This window comes from Chiloscyllium plagiosum, unplaced genomic scaffold (assembly GCF_037043375.1).
Source record: "Chiloscyllium plagiosum isolate Xiang-an unplaced genomic scaffold, Cpla_swu_hap1 HiC_scaffold_7, whole genome shotgun sequence".
NCBI lineage: Eukaryota > Metazoa > Chordata > Chondrichthyes > Orectolobiformes > Hemiscylliidae > Chiloscyllium > Chiloscyllium plagiosum.
Genome location: NW_028270145.1, coordinates 57213465 through 57232821, shown reverse-complemented (window position 1 = coordinate 57232821; position 19357 = coordinate 57213465). Strand labels below are relative to the sequence as shown.

At 41.1% G+C, this 19357-nt stretch overlaps 1 protein-coding gene across 4 annotated transcripts in view; it reads left to right on the top strand.

Moving 5' to 3' along the window:
* Positions 1-1012: 1012 nt before the first annotated feature.
* The window catches only part of LOC122551589 (serine/threonine-protein kinase tousled-like 1), a 141785-nt gene continuing 123440 nt past the window's right edge, over positions 1013-19357 (top strand). Inside the window, exons 1-2 of one of the 4 annotated variants that reach the window (XM_043693717.2) lie at positions 1013-1401; positions 1673-1806. In XM_043693717.2, the coding sequence (XP_043549652.2) occupies positions 1680-1806 (127 nt within the window). In that variant the 5' untranslated portion in view covers positions 1013-1401; positions 1673-1679. The remainder of the gene's footprint in view (positions 1402-1672; positions 1807-19357) is intronic. The other 3 variants (XM_043693715.2, XM_043693714.2, XM_087989054.1) reach the window with 3 other exon arrangements.

The window sequence follows — 19357 nt, the reverse complement described above, 5'->3', positions numbered from 1 at the left end:
GAAACTCCAGTACTTAATATTATTAAGTTTTTGTAGTACTGATAACCATAAAGATTATTCATAGAATCCCTCCAGTGTGAAAATAAGCCATTCAGACCACACCAACCCTCTGAAAGGTCACCCACCCCCTTACACTTAGCCCTGACTAATACACCTAATCTACAGGTCCCTGAACAGGTGGCCAATCCACCTAAATTGCATACCTTTGGACAGTGGGAGGAAACTCACAAATGCAGTTGCCTGAGGCTGGAATCGAACCCAGGTCCCTGGCACCATGATGCAGCAGTGCTAACCACTGAGAGACCCTAAGCACAGGGATGTGCCATATGGTTCAACAGATCCATTCTGGTGTACATGTTCTGGACAAGTATCCTCCCAAATTTACTTCATTTATTAAGAATACAACGGTTTGTGATTATAATGCAGCAAATCACACTGAAACATGCAACCAGAGGTGGAGGCAACGTCTTATTTTGTGGCATTAGTGTGGCAAAAATGTTAGCATTTGTTCCTGAAAATGGTCAACGTTTGTTTGAATACAGACCAGGCAAAAAAAAAAGCTATTACGTACTTCCAAATATTATTAAACTTTTAAATAATATTGCAACGCCCACGTTCTCAGCTGTCGAAACCCTTAATTTACCATGGATTTTTATTTCGAAAGAAAAGTTCGCTGGATGTTAAAAAAAAATTGGGATTACTATAAATTCACACTTCAATCCACAAAGAAATGAAATTAACCGTGGATGTATTTCCAATAGATTACACATCCCTGTGATGCGCTGCACACTCCACTAGAGTTGTCCAGGTTCACGTCATGACATCCAGCTGTGGGCGGGGCAGCTGACTTACTTTAGTTTCATTATTTTCTCTTTTTCCCCCCTCTCCCTCTTGTAAAGGAATTTGGTGCGACACTGTCGCAAAAAAAATAGTTTGCGGAGTGAAAGCCGAAACCTTCCCCCCCCCCCGTTACCCCCCCTTTAAAGAGAAGCTTCATTTCAATGTGTGAAGAGTTATTGATGATCAGGGAGACAATGAGGGAGAAGTTTCCTTAAACAGCAGCAGCATCTTAGAGAGAAAAGAAAGAAAGAAAGAAAGAGAGCTGTCCCTGGGCCAGAGCCGGGGGTTTCACTCATTTACTCCCAAAGTTTAAAGTCAAGCTCGCCGGAGTCATTGACCCCAGAGGGGAGTAGCTGTAGGCCAACAGCCCGGGTTCCCGCCGCTATATCACCACCACCATCATTGTTATTATTTATTATTATTATTATTTATTATTGTGGCTTTTTGCCATTTTATTCTCTCCGCTGAGGTGCACGAACCTCGCGATAGTATTTGCACAAACGATGCGTGACGCTTAACTGATGCGAAGGTGACGGGGCCACTTGAAGACGCACTGCAGAGGTGTGTGAACGTTTGTCACGGGGATGTGGGGAGGGGGTTGGTGGTGGAAACATACGTTTACATCTGAATCTGAGGGTGGGTAAGGAGACTGGGCTTTTGTTTAAAAAAACACAACAAAAAAAATTATCACCCACTTTCTCGTCGGGCGTGTGGTCGGTTTCAGTTTGCTGCTGGCTGAGGGTAATTATTTTTTCCCCTGAGGGGAGGGGAGGGGGGTGTTGTGTCGTTGCTGACACTTGTGTATGTGTGTGTGTGTTTTTTTGTCTCAAAGTAGCTTGATGAGTGTCCAAAGTAACAGTGGAAGTGGTGGAAGTTTGGAGGGGACGCCATCTTGGTCCCAGTTCTCCACGTCCCCAACGCCGGGAGCTTTGCAGACTAACACGGCACCTGTAAAGGCTAAAGAAGGTAATTTACTCACTCCGCTTCATCTCTCGCCCCTCCTTTCTGACCCCCCCCCCCCCCCCCTCTCTTCAGATGATTTTTTTTTGTGTCTTTCTTCTTTTCGTTTGCCCCCTCCCTCCTGCTCTACTATTTGTGAAGCGATGGCACACCGGGTCCCAGGCGGGTTGCTCCGAGGCCCTGGGTAACATTAACATGAGATGAGGTGTCTAATGGTTGGTGCACACGCCAGAAACCCTCAGGCGGTATCTCAGGCAGACTTTATTTAGGCTGTGTACCGTTTCGCAACGTATCATTAAAAAAAATTCTTCAGGCTCCCAATAACCTTTTTGGTGATGAAGTGACAAAAAAGTGGAGCTGGTGTTGTATTGGAGCTGTAACATGTTATGTTTACTCCATTGTATGTTGCCCTCCCCTTAGCGAGAGATGATGATGAGGGTCAGAGCCTGACTTGGAGAGTCCATGATCTTATTTCTGAGCGAGTTTTGGCGGTTGACATATTGATTTGCAACATGATACTGAGAGGTTAAGTAAATTGTTTCTGAAAACGTAACCAGCGGGCAGATCTCCATTGCCATTTTTGGCAATGCCAGTCACTGATGAGATTTTTTTCACAGTAAGTGGAAGGTATTAAACAGTATGGCAAGCACAACGCAGCAAAGCGTGGGGAGGCTTTGGATTGTCAGATCAAAGAGATCTCGTCTTTTTGGCAACTGCAGCCATCCTTCCCACCATCTGAAGCAGAAGGTTTCGAAACCTATTAGTCTCTAAATTTTATTTAAACTTAGTCACCACATTTTCAGATCAGCACTATTGTAAATGGGCCCACCAATTAATCTATAAAAAAAACTTAACAATTTGATCAAACGTGGCTCGTTTCTTAGTAAAGCACCTCTTTTTATAGTGATTTTGGGTTTGCATAAAATATTAGAACAATAGTTTTCTGTAAAGGAATGAAGTAATTAAAATTTGTATAACAAATTTTACAGCCACAGGTGAAATCCCAGTATGTAGTTTTTTTTGACTGCTAGTTAGAAAGTACATGGATTATTAAATGTTTTGGCTAGTGCATTACATTTAAAAGTATTACATGGTATGTTAATTGACAATTTTTTACTGCTTGAAAGGTTGCAACTGCTGAGTCGTCACAATTTATTTGTATATTTCTGAAAAATTGTTAGAAAACTATTATAGATCTAGAAAAACAATTTTCAATTCTCCTGGTAGTATGGATTTTTTTGTTGACATTAAGCTTTTTCATAATGGATTTAAGCTTTTTCATAATGATGGTCATCTATATTTAACATATGTTCATATCATTACAAAATATAAATATTCAGATAACTTGGAAGGAAACAATTACTTAGCAAAAGTGGACAGAGCAATTATTTTCCTAGAATAATGCCAAGTGCTAATGTTGAACCGTAGATGCCAGTTGTGTAGTTGAGAGCAAAGTATGCTGTTTATTTTCACTGAAATATTTTAATAAGTTTCAATGCTGCATGAAAATATTTTGGAAAGCAATGGCCCACTGAGAAGTGTGGAAAAAGAATTGAATGCCGATAATCAGTAAACATGTTAAAGTGGATCATTTTACGCAACGTCAATGAGGCAAAAATGACATTTTGCTATTCATTTGTTCTTCAGTTTATTTCATTATCAGAGCATACTTATTATCTGGGTTATCTTTATGCAATCCACCCATGATATATTCAGACAAATGTTAGTGTAATACAAGTAAGCTTTAAAGTACAGAATCCTACTAAGTTGGTGAATCGCTTTTAAGTACTTGAGTTTTACCAATAATCAAATCACGTAGTTCCTACATTGAATAAGTTCTCAATTTGCTGCTTGTGATTATAATAATAGTTCCAAGAACAAATGTTTTATGATGTAGTTGATATTCCAAATTGAAATTCTTTTATCTGCAAATAAGCAATAGTACCTCTGGTTATTTCTGCAAAGGCTTTATTAGTTTAATGTTTGTCACTGGTGATTTGTAACAACTTTTAATCATACTGTTTATAAAGAAGAATTGGAGTAGTCAAAGAAAATAGACAAAATTTTAGAACCCAATAGAACTCCCATTTGATGAGTTGAAATTAATATCCCATAATGGGATGGCTCTTCATTTGAAAATGGAATATGAGTTGTATAGTAATTCCTTTTTTTTCTTGGTGATATGATAATTTAAGAAAAAGTAAACTTAAATATGTATAAGGGAGCAGGAAAATGAAGAGGCCTGGAAAAAGAAGCCTATTTCATTTCTTTATGCAGGTATCCAGATGTGTTCTGACAATATTGCAGTGTATTTTGCACAGTTGATCTGTTTTCATTGATTTACAGAAATTTTAGTTATGTTAAGTAATGTTTATGAATAATATAAAGTAGCCTATTTAAACAGGTTGATTTATATTTGCATTCTTTGCATGAAATGCATTTTATGTTCCATTGCTGGGTCATCTTTGTATTTTGTGAAATGAGACCTGTGGAAGACATTGATCTATTACAGGGACTTTTTACACTATAGCTGCAGCATTGGTGCAGAAGTATTTTACTTTGCACTGCTGCATTTGTAAAGATAGAGGGGATCTGATGTCAGACCTAACGTGACATTTAAACAAAGTTGGTTGTGTCTTGCTTTACATTACTTTTCAGTCTTTTGTTTTAAACTGCATGTTTGTTGTGCAGTTGACTTTGTCAGAGTATCTGAAGACATGTCCTTGATTGTTTGTTTTTTTTTCTCCTGTACCATTTGATGTTATTCGTAATTTTGATCCAATGTATTCAGGACAACTTTGCTTGTTGAATACCTATAAGCTTACTTGCTCAAGCCTGTGTGTTTCCATGCTAATTTTAAAGGACAGTTCAGTACCTGATATTGCTGTTAAACTTTACTCAGTCGTTGCTGATTCAGAACATGCATAAGACTGGAATTTTTAAAATTTCTTGAATGAGATGTGTGAGAAAGGGGCTTGTTTTGGTTCTGTATTGTTTGTGGATTCAATATGATTATGAAGATTCAAGTTATTGTTTGTGTACTAACCAACAAAATTATCTAAACTAGAAATTATACAAATAAAGTAAAGGAATTTAATGCTCTTATACTTTGAATAGCCAAACCGCAACAAGGACAGAACGCCCCTGGTGCTCACCTTCCACCCTACCAACCTTCGCATAAACCAAATCATCCGCCGACATTTCCGCCACCTCCAAACAGACCCCACCACCAGGGATATATTTCCCTCCCCACCCCTCTCCGCCTTCCGCAAAGACCGTTCCCTCCGTGACTACCTGGTCAGGTCCACGCCCCCCTACGACCCACCCTCCCATCCTGGCACTTTCCCCTGCCACCGCAGGAACTGTAAAACCTGCGCCCACACCTCCTCCCTCACCTCCATCCAAGGCCCCAAAGGAGCTTTCCACATCCATCAAAGTTTTACCTGCACATCCACTAATATCATCTATTGTATCCGTTGCTCCCGATGCGGTCTCCTCTACATTGGGGAGACTGGACGCCTCCTAGCAGAGCGCTTTAGGGAACATCTCCGAGACACCCGCACCAATCAACCACATCGCCCAGTGGCTCAACATTTCAACTCCCCCTCCCACTCTGCCGAGGATATGGAGGTGCTGGGCCTCCTCCACCGCCGCTCCCTCACCACCAGACGCCTGGAGGAAGAACGCCTCATCTTCCGCCTCGGAACACTTCAACCCCAGGGCATCAATGTGGATTTTAACAGTTTCCTCATTTCCCCTTCCCCCACCTCATCCTAGCTTCTAACCTCCAGAAACTCAATCCCCTGACCTGTCCGGACTTGTCCGACCTGCCCAGCTCCTTTTCCACCTATCCACTCCACCCTCTCCTCCCTGACCTATCACCTTCATCTCCTTCCCCACTGACCTATTGTACTCTATGCCACTCTCTCCCACCCCCACCCTCCTCTAGCTTATCTCTCCATGCTTCAGGCTCTCTGCCTTTATTCCTGATGAAGGGCTTTTGCCCGAAACGTCGATTTTGCCTGTCCTCGGATGCTGCCTGAATTGCTGTGCTCTTCCAGCACCACTGATCCAGAATCTGGTTTCCAGCATCTGCAGTCATTGTTTTTACCAAATTGTGAGAGGAGTATACTGAAGCTACTTCAAGGATGGTGGAGGTGCGATAGAAAATCAGTTGCGGTTTGTACTTTGTTCTATGCACAGTTGAATGCTGTTAAGTAAAATGTTCATCTAGATGTCCTTGCTTGTAAGTGATAAAGGATTGCAGGTGCAGCAAGGTACCTGGTATGTTGGTCTTTATTGCAAGAGTGTTTGAATACAGGAGTGAAGATGTCTTTCTTAAAGTGTACTACATCTTTGGTAAGACTGTGCCTGGAATTGGTGCAGTTTTGGTTCCTTTTCCTATAGAAGGGTGCACTTGCCATTTGCAATGCAGTAGGGATCAGGGGGTTCTGGAAACAGGGCACACATTGTCAGAATAAGGAGCAATCCATTCATCGTTGACACTAGAAATGTCTTCACTGAGGGTAAGATTCTTTGGAACTTTTTTTTTTATCCAAGCAGGGTGGGAAGCACAGTCATTGAATGAATGTGTTTGAAACATAATGAATTTCTAGGTACTATTGACGTTCAGCAGTGTGGGCAAATGGTGTGGAGATAGATGTAACCTACAATATCGACTGGTACAGCAGGCCTGGAGGAGTTGAATTACCTACACTTGTTGTTTTGTTCAAGGTGGTGCAACCCAAACCAAGGCTTTACACCTGGCCAACATGCCGTTAATGGACTTTAGAACATATATAGAATAAAATACATGCAATTACTGTTGGTTCTTAGTGAAGGATTAAAAAGTAATTGCCTTAATTCTACTTATTACTTTGACAAGATCATGACAATTTCTTATAAAACTAAAATCTTAAGTTTTTATGAAGTTGGTTTTCAGAGTCTACGTGACTATATTTTCAGCCATTTGATTTAATTTCTATGGTTCAGTATAGAAATTGTGTAATCTGTGTACTCTTTAGTCTCTTATCCAAAGACTGCATGTTTCCATGCTTTCAAGAACACTTTATTCTTGATCTGCAGCAACATGTGATTTTGTATAATATTTTGCAAATATATAATGTTGTATTTTAGTGCAACGAAATGTGCATAAAGGATTGTTCAGCTAAACATGGTGGAAGTCATTTGTTAATTTGTAAATCTAGTAACAGTCTTAGTTAGCTCTTATGTGTTTATTAATCTATTTCTTCTATAATTTATTATTTTGATGAATCTCCTGCCTTGTTTGTATTTTGACTACAGAAATCCAACTGCATATTCATTGCTGTTTGCACATTTCTCCAATATGAAGTCAATAAACTTTAATCTTGTTAAAACTAGTTCATTTAGCTAATGATGTAATGTTTGCTAACTAGTTCAACAAAAAATTTTGGCAACATCCTTCACAGCTATCCTACATGTCTTTTACCATCTTCAGATGAACACTAACTTTAATTCTATGATCATGCTTTCTATGTTGACTTTTAATCAACCAAAAGTCAAGGGTTTGAAAAAAGGGAGAAATTTAAGCTGAAACAAAGCAAATGTTAGGAGTCCACAGCCAATCCTTTTTAATTGATACCTGTTTCTCATCTGCTTGCTGCCCTCAGTGGTATCATCAGACAGCAGTGTTAGTTTGTGCATATGCTGACGACATCCAGCTCTTTCGCACCACTATTGTCATCACCACTTGATGTCTCCATTCTAACTAAGCCATCAGACTGCTTGCTAACATCCAGAACTGGATGAATGGAACTTTCTCCAAATTAAATATTGGGAAGATTGAATCCATCATTTTTGATTGCTGTGCCAGATTTGTCCTTGGTTACCAATTCCATCCTTCTCCCTGTCAGTGGTCTGAGATTAAGCCAGCCCATTCATAAACATTTAATGTGGTGATCAACTGCTGACCTTATTCCTGCCATCACTAAGGCTGCCTATTTTTACCTGCATAACATCTGCTGAAACCCTCGTTCATGTCTTTGCTCAGTCAATGTTGTACTTTTTCTGACATGCCTATGGCTGGCTTCTTGCATTCTATACCCAGTAAATGTTAAGGTCATCAAAAACTCTGCTTTCATATGCACTGATTGAATTCCTTTATTGCAGTGACCTGTGTTGTGTTCTAGTCTGGATTTTAATACTTTCATCACTGTTTTCAAATCTCTCTAATGACCTTGCTCTTCCCTATCTTTGTAATCTCCTTCAGACTTTCAACCCTCCAATAATCTGTGCTCCTCTAATTCTGGTTTTTGGTGTATTCTTGATTCTTAATTAGTCTTACATGAGCAGCCATGACTTCAGTTGGTATACTTTCTTTAAACTTACCCACCTCCATTTCTTCTTTAAGACACACTGAAAAACCACCTGTTTTGCCTAAGCTGGTTATTATATTTTGTTTCTTAGTGCTGTTGTGCAATGCATTAGGATATTTATTGCATTAAAGGAGCTAAATAAATGTACATTGTTGAAAGACAGGTAGGTTAATATTTCAATTCAAATGTTATCAGAACTGATTTGAGCTGTTGAATTTTGAATGGTGGATTTAGTTTTAGTTTTGTTTTATATTGAACAATGCAACAAAAGGCATTGGAGAAATGAATCCTGGTTTGTGATTTCTACTCAAAATTGAAACCGAGCATTTTTAAACCTTGCCAATACATTTGTGGTAAAGTCATTGAAAGTATTAATCTAGTTGAGATAATAGTGCCAAAGATTTTGAAGTTCTGAACTGAGGGAAAACCAATGTCTTTGGACTAAATCAACCATAAATTTGACATACCTCCTATTTTCTGATATCTACTTTGTTTTTTATTTGTGATTTTGTCATTGTAGTTAGCAGTCCAGTCAAGGTATTCTAGTCCTGTTCAGCTATCCTGAGGGGGCCAACTGAAATAATTGCCCAAACATTGAATGCTGCTCTCGTAAGGAATCGGATATTGTGTCCACTATTCTAGAATATCAGTTTCCTTCAGGTTATCTCCACTTTGTACCTGTGTTTTGGCTTCCAAATTAAGTTGGTGTTCTCACTTGGCCTTTGTCTGTTTGGCATTAATGAGTTTGACCAAAGGATCTGTTACTGTGCCCTATGACTCTGATTTCAAAAAGAGATGTTTTCCTCCTAGTGTAAAATATTCTTTATTTAGAGTAGTGTAGGAGGTGAATGAAAGCATAATTTGGCTCCCATTCATTTCTTTTTACATCACTAACCAGAAAAGACTTGCAAGAAAATTGTGCTTCAGGTGACTATGAAGTACGTACATGGCTTCTCATGATGACAAACTGCAGGACCAACAAAGGGGAACCAGAAATATGTTTGTCATTTATGACTGACATAAACTCTTCTGCTGGTACTGCTGCTGAACTGGATATATGATTATTTAATAGAATAGTGGCTGTTCCATTAACTTGCATTTGTGTTGGGAAGGTATAATTAAGACTTCTGAAAGATTTGTGTGTATGTGGAATAGTGCATAATTTGTTTCCTTTCTTGCCATCCTTGCTAAATAGATTTCAAGAGGTTTCTGGAAAACTAAAATAATGGCAGAAGGACTTTCTGGAAGAAAGGGGACATTAATTTCCAGAAGCATCCCTCAACTGTGATTGTGTATAAGAATGGACTTTGTACGTGATGTCACCAAATGAGCTATTTGGCCTTAAACTACATTAGTAGTGACCCAGTGGTAATACACTTATTCCTTAAGTAGAAAGGATTCTATGATACTCTGAAAAAGTTGTGATAGAAATCTCACCTCAGGCTTGAGCAAATTAAGCCTGTTACATTGTTGCACTAAGGAAAACCTGCACTTTAGAGGTGCTGCCTTTTGGATGAACATTAACTTTGTCTCTACCCTTGATTCAGTGCTTGATTGCTCTGTAGAGCTATGCTGTCATGTTAGTTACCACAATCAGACTTTTCTTTTTTTTTTAAATGTCCTTGCTTTAGACTATTGGAAAAGTAATTACTAAGGTCCTCCTCAACCACCACCTCTTTGTGACTGAGGAAGTCCTGGAATTGCAGTGTGGCTTTCGGCCATACAGGGACACAATGGACATGGTCTTCACTATGCAGCAGCTGCAGGGGAAATGCAGAGAAAAGAGCCTACCTTTGTACATGGCCACCTTGGACCTTACGAAGACCTTGGACACTATCAATTGGGAAGCATTATTGAGCGTCTTTCTCTGCTATAGTTATGTCATGACGTTTGTCACTATCCTTTCCTGCTCCAAACAGCATAGACATTGTGGCAATGACAAATGGCTCCACCATCGACTCATCCCCTGTTTAGCCTGGTGTCAAGCAGGGCTGCATCATCACCCCAACACTGTTCTCGATCTACCATGCTACAGTGCTTCATCACACCGCCGGCAAGCTCCCTGCTGGAGTGGAGCTAACTTACAGAACCAGCAGGAAATTATTCAACTTCTGGCACCTTCAAACCACAACTAAAGTCACCCAAACCAGTGTCATCGAGCTGCAGTGTGACTATATACTCCAGACCATTGTCACCCTTAACATTCACGAGATGAAGGTCCTCGACCAACCTGGCCTGGCATTGTGGTGTGAACCCCTAATCATCAAGGTCCACGGGAAGGCCTTAGAGAACATTGACCACTTCCAATACCTTGGAAGTGTCTGTTGGCTAAAGTGGCTATTGATGAAGAGATCCAGCACCGCCTCCAATGTGGTATCGGAGCCTTCGGTTGCCTGAAGAAAAATGTGTTAGAGGACAACAACATCAGATCCAACACCAAGATCATGATTTACAGAGCTATGGATGTTTCCCATCTTTCTATATGGCTCTGAGATGTGGACTGTCTGCATCAGACACCTCAAGGTGCTGGAGCAGTAGTCAGAGGAGCGTGGGTTACTCTTCAGAGGGTCAGTGTGGACTTGTTAGGCCAACAGGCCTGTTTTCACACTGTAGGTAATCTAATCTAATCTACCAACTGCCACTGCAAGATCCTGCAGATCCATTGGGAAGAAAGATGCAGTAGCACCAGCCTCCTCAACCAGGCTACCATCCCCAGCATTGAGACACTGACCACTCTTAATGGCCTACAATGGGCTGGGAATGTAGTCGACATGACCGACATGAGCCCCAGGTGGACAGAGGAAGTGATACCCTCAAGGCCTCAGATACAGACACATGCGAATCAGTGACCCAAGACAATCCAAAGTGGAGGAGGAGCATCTGGGAAGATGTCGAGCACCTCGACTTGCTGTTGGGAAAAAGTAGAAGCCAGACAAAAATAGCAGAAGGAGCGCCCTGATGCACCAAACTCCCACTTGCCCCTTTCCTCAGCCCCCTTCTGTCCCAGTGTAACAGAGTTTGAAGTTGCATCAGTCTGTACAGCTAACTATGGACTCACCCTGAGAGTGGAAAAGAGTCCTCTTTGTCTGCAAGGGACTGCCAATGATGCGCTCATAATAAACTGCAGTATGTGGAAAAATTGAAAGCATTCTTGCTTATAATTATTTAAGTGATCTGAACTGCTTTAGGAGTATAAACTGATCATACTTCAATATTGGAATGTTGAACATTCTAGAGACCCCCATCCAAGATTTCCTACAGCATCCAGTAAGATGGCAGGTGAGTAGGGCTTCTGAGCCTGGGGCTTGTCTGCGCCATTTGCTTTTTGATTCTTTGTATTTTCTCTCCTTTTATTTTCTTTCATATTACTTACCTCTTGGTGAAGAGCTTTGTCACGGAGGTGACGAGTGGGCCCAGCAGCACAAACTTGTGGCTGCAGTGCCAGGGGTGTGTTTGGGTTCCTGTTGGCTTCTGCATTGTTGAGGCAGTCCTAGCTCTGACTCATGGCTGCTGCAGCAAAGGCGTGTTTGGGTTCCTAATGGCATCTCTATCCAGCATAGATTCCAGGAAGTGGGTTTGGGCCTAATACAAGACCTGATGACATCAGCAGTGACTGCATTGGTGAGGTGGGCCCGAAGCAGACTCATGGTAGTGGTGGAGTAGAGTTTGAGCTGGTCTAATACCCAACAGTGTTAGTGACGTCAGCAGTATTGGACTCTTAGTGGCAAGGGTGTCTCTACAGAGGCTAGATGGCATTGAAGATTAGTGACTTTTGTTCCAGCGGTGGTGGTGCAGAAAAGGAGACTGCATGGCTACCAGGCCCTGACGGAGCATTTAACAAGAAGGACTCTAAAATTGGGCACTTTTTCTTTATTTCTTCATTTTTCTCCCTTTTATATTCTATGTTTTAGTTTATTTTTCCTGTGGTTTAAGTTGGTGCTGGAGAGTGATGATACTGTGCAACACTCTTCATTTTTTATTGAAACAAGATATACGTGACAATAAAATCAAATCAAATATTTGGTTTGATGTTAAAGGTCCAATCACGCTTGTGAAGGAGAACCAAGAAAGTACTGTAGGTGGTGATTATGTGTCAACCAAAGTTATTAAAACTGATTCTGTGGTCACTGTCACAGTGCTCTATCTGGCACCTCACTCCATGCAATTGACGTGTGGAAATGTCATAGGACTAACAATCCTAGTGGTCTGGATTAATGCTATAACAAATATGGGCTCAAATTTCACCATGGCTGGTGAAATTTGGTATCAATTTTTAAAAAGGTTTAAAGATAACCTAATGGCAACCATGTAAATATTCTTGATTGCAAGTAGTACCTATCTGGCTCACTAATTTCCTTCAGGGAAGGAAATCTGTCATCCTTACTTCGTCTGATCTATTTGTGACCCCTTACCCACAGCATGTGGCTGACTCTTAACTACCCTCTGTAATGGCTGAGCAAGCCACTCAGTTCAAGGGCATTTGGGGATGGGCAACAAATGCAGGCCCAGACAGTGCTTGTATCCCATGAACAAATTTTGAAAAAGATTGACATATGTTGTCCATGAGCTGCCTCTCGCATCTCTTCGTCTTCATAAGCTACATTCCAGAATGTGGTTGGAGAGAGATTTGGATGTGTTAATTGTTACCTTTTTCATAATTCTATAGATTCTGGAACAAATGTAGCTCCGCCATTTAAGAAGGGAAGGAGATTGGAGGACCACAAAACTATTGGTTTGTCTGTAGGAGTGACAATATAGACTGAAATGCTGGATACTTTGTAAATAATGGTAAAATCGGATAGCATCAACATGGATTTATGAAAGGGAACTCCTGTTGGAAAGACTGGAGGGTTTTGAGGATGTTAGTACAGAGTATGAGAGTAGGAAATGTAGACTATTTCTTTAAATTGTGAGAGGTCCATGTCCAAAGGGACCAGGCTGCCCTTGATCATGATTTGCTAAAAGCTAGGCTGCAAGCAGTTAGGAGGTAATTATTACTTTGGCTACTGTCATGAGGGGAGTTGTGTAGGAATATAAATGTCTTGATGCAGTTAGTAGAGCTTAAGTGAGGCCATACCTGGAATAAAGTGTTGGGTTCTGATTTTGTATCTAAGGAGTAATGTACTTAACCGTAGAGGTTCAAAGTATTGTCTTACGATGAAAGATTTAGGAACCTGAGCCTGTATTCTTTAGAGTTTCGGAGATTGAGGAAAGATCTCGTTGAAACTTCAAATTACTACACGGCATGATAATAAACGTGGATAAGATGGTTCTCCTGGGTGATGAGTCTAGAACTTAGGGACATATCTCAGAATAAAGTGTAAACCATTAAGGATTGAGGTTGAGGAGAGATTTTTTTCATTCCGCATTTAGTGACATCAAATTTTGCCATTAGCCATGGTAGGATTTGAACCCTAGAGCATGGTGTTACTCGTCTGGGGTGACATTGGCATTTTGGTAATTTGCTTATAGCAAGGTACTCTGTAGACTAGTGTGACAATGACTGTAGAACCTGTTTTAGTAATGTTAGTTGAGGGATGAGCATCTCCAGGAGAACACTTTGTTGTTCTTCACAAGTGTGATGGGTCCTTTTATATCAAACCAAGAGTAGAGAGATCTTTAGGAATTCTCCACTACCCCGAGAAGCTCATTCACGGAGAAACGCAAGACATAATTCAATAGATTTATGGATACTCATGACATAAAGTGAAATGGGGATAATGGGGAAAGATGGTGCAGAGCTAGGTCAGCCTTGACCAGTTTGAATGATGGAATAGGCTTGACTGGCTAATTGTTCTAATCAAGATTCAATGCACATTTAATAATTTCTCTACTTTTCAATTTTCCCCTGCTGGAAATGAACTCTAGTGCTTTATTTGTCTTATGGTCTCATTAATCTGCTTGCTACTTGTAGGATTTTTTTTTGTTTGTTGGGAGACATCGGCATCATTGGCAAGGCCACCACTTATCATGCATCCCTAATTTGCCGGTGAGCACTTAGGAGCCAACAGGCAAGGATGGGAGATTTCCTTCTCCAAAGGATATCTGTAAACGAGATGAGTTTTGACAACAATTCACAATGGTACCGTAGTCCCCGTTCTGTTTGTATTTGTAACTATAGATACTTGACCTTTACTGCTCTCTTTATTGAGATCTAAGCTGCCGGGAAACTTGTGAATTTGTATCTCATCAATACTTTCCCATGTTTTCCAAGAAAACTGTTGGGCATTCAACTGAGTATTGAAGCCTACCCAAAATTTTACAGGTTTGGACCTCAAAGCTATCTTAGAAGAAATAAAACCAAGAAAACAAAGACTGGTGGGTGTTTGCACTATCAGACCTCCTAAGAATCTTGTCCTCATTACCTGAAAGGATGTTGGTTTGACACCAGCTACCAATTCCCTCAATATGGGCTTTGCTTTCAAGGCACTTTTTTATTATCCTTCCCAAATTGCCATTGAGAACGTAGTGATGAGCCATTCTCTTGAACCACTGCAGTTCATGTGAGGTTTCCATCAATGCTATTTGGTATGCGACACTAGAAATTTGATCCAGTGACTGTGAAGGAATGCATTTCCAAGTCAGAATAGTGTGAGAGTTGGAATTAGTTGATGCACCAGTGCCCTTTTCATTCTGCATGTTGAAGATGGCAGGTCTGGGAGATGTAATTTGCTTTGAGAGGTGTGATTCGGATTACTTGGGTAAAGCACAACTAATGAAGTTTCGAAGAATTCAGGCGTGCTGATATTTTTACAAATGATCATTCGGAAACCACTGCAATATTTTGGGCTTATACCCTGAGAGGAAAAATGTACAAACTTCTGAATTATGACTAGTAGTAAACCTTTTATGGCATTCAGTTAAATGATTGATACCAACGTTCAATCTGTATTCCATCTTACCATTGATAGCCCTTTACCCTTGCTTAATAACAATCTATCCACCTCTGCCTTAAAATATATTCAAGGACTCTGTTCCAACACCTGTGGCGGCACGGTGGCACAGTGGTTAGCACTGCTGCCTCACAGCGCCAGAGACCCGGGTTCAATTCCCGTCTCAGGCAACTGACTGACTGTGTGGAGTTTGCACGTTCTCCCCGTGTCTGCGTGTGTTTCCTCCGGGTGCTACGGTTTCCTCCCACAGTCCAAAGATGTGCAGGTCAGGTGAATTGGCCATGCTAAATTGCCCGTAGTGTTTGGTAAGGGGTAAATGTAGGGGTATGGGTGGTTTGCGCTTCGGCGGGGCGGTGTGGACTTGTTGGGCCGAAGGGCCTGTTTCCACACTGTAAGTAATCTAATCTAATCTAAACCTTTTTCTGGGAGAGTCTTCCAAAAACTCATCTCTCTTTAAATGGGCAACTTCAATTTTTAAACAGCGACTCTAGTTCTAGATCCTCCTCCAAGAGGAAACATTATCTCCTCATCTACCCTGCTGAAACCCCTTCGAATCTTTGTATGTTTCACACTGCCTCTTACTCTTCTGAATTTCAACGAATGCAAGCTGAGCCTTCCTGACCTTTCCTCACAAGACGCACACCAATTTCCCCATTCCAGTTATCAATCTAGTAAACCTTTTCTGAACTGTCTTCAACGCATTTACATCCTTCATTTAAATAAGATGACTACTATTGTGCTCAGTACTCCAAACATGGCCTCACCTGTATAACTAAAGTATAACCTCACTACTCTTTATATTTAACCCTCCTTATAATAAACAATAAAATTCTATATAACTTCCCTAGTTATTTGCTATACCTGCATGCTAATCTTTCGCAATTTCACACCCGAGCACTAATCCCTCTACACCTTAAAGCACCACGATCTCTCGCCATTTCAGCTAATGTGCTGCTTTTTTTTATTCTTCCTGCCAAAATAGCCAATTTCGCAGTTTCCCACATTATATTCCACTTGCCAGACCTTTGCCCATATTTGCCTATATCTGTCTGTAGCTTTATTAGGTCCCCTTCACAACTTACTGTCCTACCTATAGTTGTGTTGTCAGCAAGTTTGATTTTTGCCTTCTGTCCTTTATCCAAGTCATTTATTAAATTGTAAACAGTGAGATCCCAGCAACTTGCTACTTATTACATCTTGTCAAGCCAAAAGTAGAGTTTTTTTTTGTCTACTTTTCCTGTTACCCAACCAGTCTTCTAACTATGCCAATTTTGTAATCCTCTAAAGCTTTTATTCTGTGCAAGAACCTCTGTTGTGTTTTTTCGAATGCCTTCTGGAAATCCAGTTATGATGCAGAACAGGTTTCCTCCACAAACAAGTCTAATGGATTCGTCAAACACTATTTCCCTTTCACTAAATCACATTGATTCTGCCTGATTACCTTGTATCTACCCAAGTGTCCTGCTATAGCTTCTAACATTTTTCTCTAATCGAGATTAAACTAACTAATCTAGAATTCTCTGTTTTTGACCTATCACCTTTTTTGATAAAGGTATTCCAATCATTATCTTCTATCTAAGGGGACTGTCCTTGAATTAAGGAAGTTTTAGAAATTCCAGCAAATGCATCAACTGGCTCGTTAGCCTCTTCTTTTAAGACTTGAGGATGAGGTCTATCAGGACGCATCACTTGTTGGCCACACTTCCAATAATTTACTCAGTGCCACTTGGTTTTTTTTCCACTCATGGAATATGGAGTTGCCTTCATGAGCTATAGCAATCTGTGTTGTAGGTAAACCCACAATGCCCTTTAGGGAGGGAATTCCAGGATTTTAACTTGGTGTCAGTTCCTGTCCTGATCAATTTATCAGCCGTTTTCTTATTTTCCATTATTAATTTTCCAAGTGCACTTTCTATAGAATCCACACTCGTTTCATTACGTGTGTATAGAAATGTACTAATATTTTTGTTTTTGGCGCATCACGTGAGTTCAAAATTTTCTCTATTTCCCTTGTTCTTCAATTAGCAAGAATGCTGGTCCCAGAATTGGTTGGGTAGAGACCATCCCATCAAAGCTGGTGTTGATGGGCTACTTCTGCATTAGTCTTTGTGCTGCATTAGTCTTTGTGCCTCATTAATCCTCCTAGTCTGATTTGCCCTAGGCCAATTTTCACATGGTTCATTTAATAACATAAGGGGTTTAGCTCCTCATACTGGAAATGCAGAACCAACTTCTTTGCCCTGGCTATGACGTTGGACTACAATGACCGAATGCTCCCCTTCTCACTTATCACCTCCTGAGCAGATGTCCTGCTAGGTAGGCAGCACAACCACCTGGACCTGTGCTTTTTACAGGCAATGGGGTTGATCACACTGTGTCCCCTTCTGCCACCATGCTTCTTCCTACCTTGTTTCTATTTTCCTCCCCCTCCCCAACCCCACAGCCATTTTGAATGGGTACTTAGTTGAACCAGACTGCAGCCCTCCATCTCTGAAAGAACTGTAGACATGTTGGTAGTTGTAAAGGTTAAGACTGTTGCACTCTGTATCTCCTTACCTGGTTTGTTTACGGTCACACTGTCCCATACCTGAACACTGACTAAATCAGACAACCCAACATTATGAATTGTGACTGCCATCTCGTACAAAAACTCCAGCTATTTTTCCTCTATGCCTGCTGCATCACTGTTTTTTTTTTTTTATTTATTCATTTTATCGGATATGATTGTGGCTGGATGGCCAGTATTATTTTGTTGACAGTTCTAGTTGCTGTTGAGAAGATGGCAAACTGTTGTTTTCAACTGCTGCAGTTCACCTGCTATGGGTTGACCCCTAATGTCATTAAGGAGGGAATTTCCGGGTTTTGACCCAGCAACAGTGAAGGAATGGTGATATATTTCCAAGTCAGGATGGTGAGTGGCTTGGAGGGAAACTTGGTGGTCTTCCCATATATCTGCTGCCTTTGTCCTTCTAGATGCAAGTGGTTGTGTGTCTGGAAGGTGCTGTCTGAGGATCTTTGAATCTGAATTTCTGCAGTGAATCTTGTAGGGGGTACACACTGCTGCTGTTACTAAGTGTTGGAAGGAATGGATGCAGTGCCAGTCAAACGGGCTGCTTTATTCTGGATGGTGTCAAGCTGCTTAAATGCTGTTGGGCTGCACTCATCTAGGCAAGTGGGGAGTATTCCATCACACTCCTGACTTGTGTCTTGGAAATAGTGGACAGGCTTTGGGGAGTCAGGAGATGTGTTACTCACTGCAGTACTCCTAGTCACTGACCTGTTTTTGTTGCCACAGCATTTATGTGGTGAGTCTAGTTGAGTTTCTGATCAATAGTAACTCCCAAGATGTTGTTGGTGGGGGATTTATTGAATGCCAAGAGGCAGTAATTAGATTGTCTATTGTTCGTGATGGTCATAGCCTGGCATTTGTGTGGTGCAAATGTTACTTGCCACTTGTCAGCCCAAGCCTGGATACTGTCCAGATCTTGTTGCATTTGGGCACTGACTGTTTTAGTATCTGATGAGTCACGAATGGTCCTCAACATTGTGCAGTTATCAGTGAACATCCCCACCACTGACCTTATGATGGAGGGAAGGTCATTGAAACAGCTGAAGATGGTTATGCCGAGGGCACTATCCTAAGGAACCTGTACAATGCCCTGGAGCTGAGCTGACTGACCTCCAACAACGACGACCATCTTCCTATGTGTCAGGTATGACTCTAATCACCAGAGAGTTTGCCCCTTTTGTACCCGTTGATTCAAGTTTTGCTAGGGCTCTGTGATGCCACACTCTGTTGAATGCAAGTCTAATGTCAAGGGCTGTCACTCTCATCTCAGCTCTGGAATTCAGCTGTTTTGTCCATGTTTGAACCAAGGCTGTAGAGAGGCCAGAAGCTGAGTGGCCCTGGCAGAATCCAAACTGACGTCGTTGAGCAGGTTATTGCTGAGGAGGATGTTGCTTGATAGCATTGTTGATGACACCTTCCATCGCTTTATTGATGGGGCGGTAACTGTATTGCAGCAAGCACCACTGTACATGCCAGATTCCCAGTGGATTGACTGAAGATTTTTATTGATGGCTCAACATTGGGGATCTGTTTCTGGGAGATAGACTGTTATACTACGGTGATCTGGGCAGTCAATAATGCTGAGGAAGGGGAAGGTGTGTAACAACAGTCTATGTAAGAAATGTCTGTGTACTTTCGGGAATAGAAGGAATTTACTTGAGCTTGTTCAAATTATGGTGTGCAGGATCCTGATGGTGGGTTTGGTATCAAGGGCTGGTGTTAAATTTCAGAAAGATGAG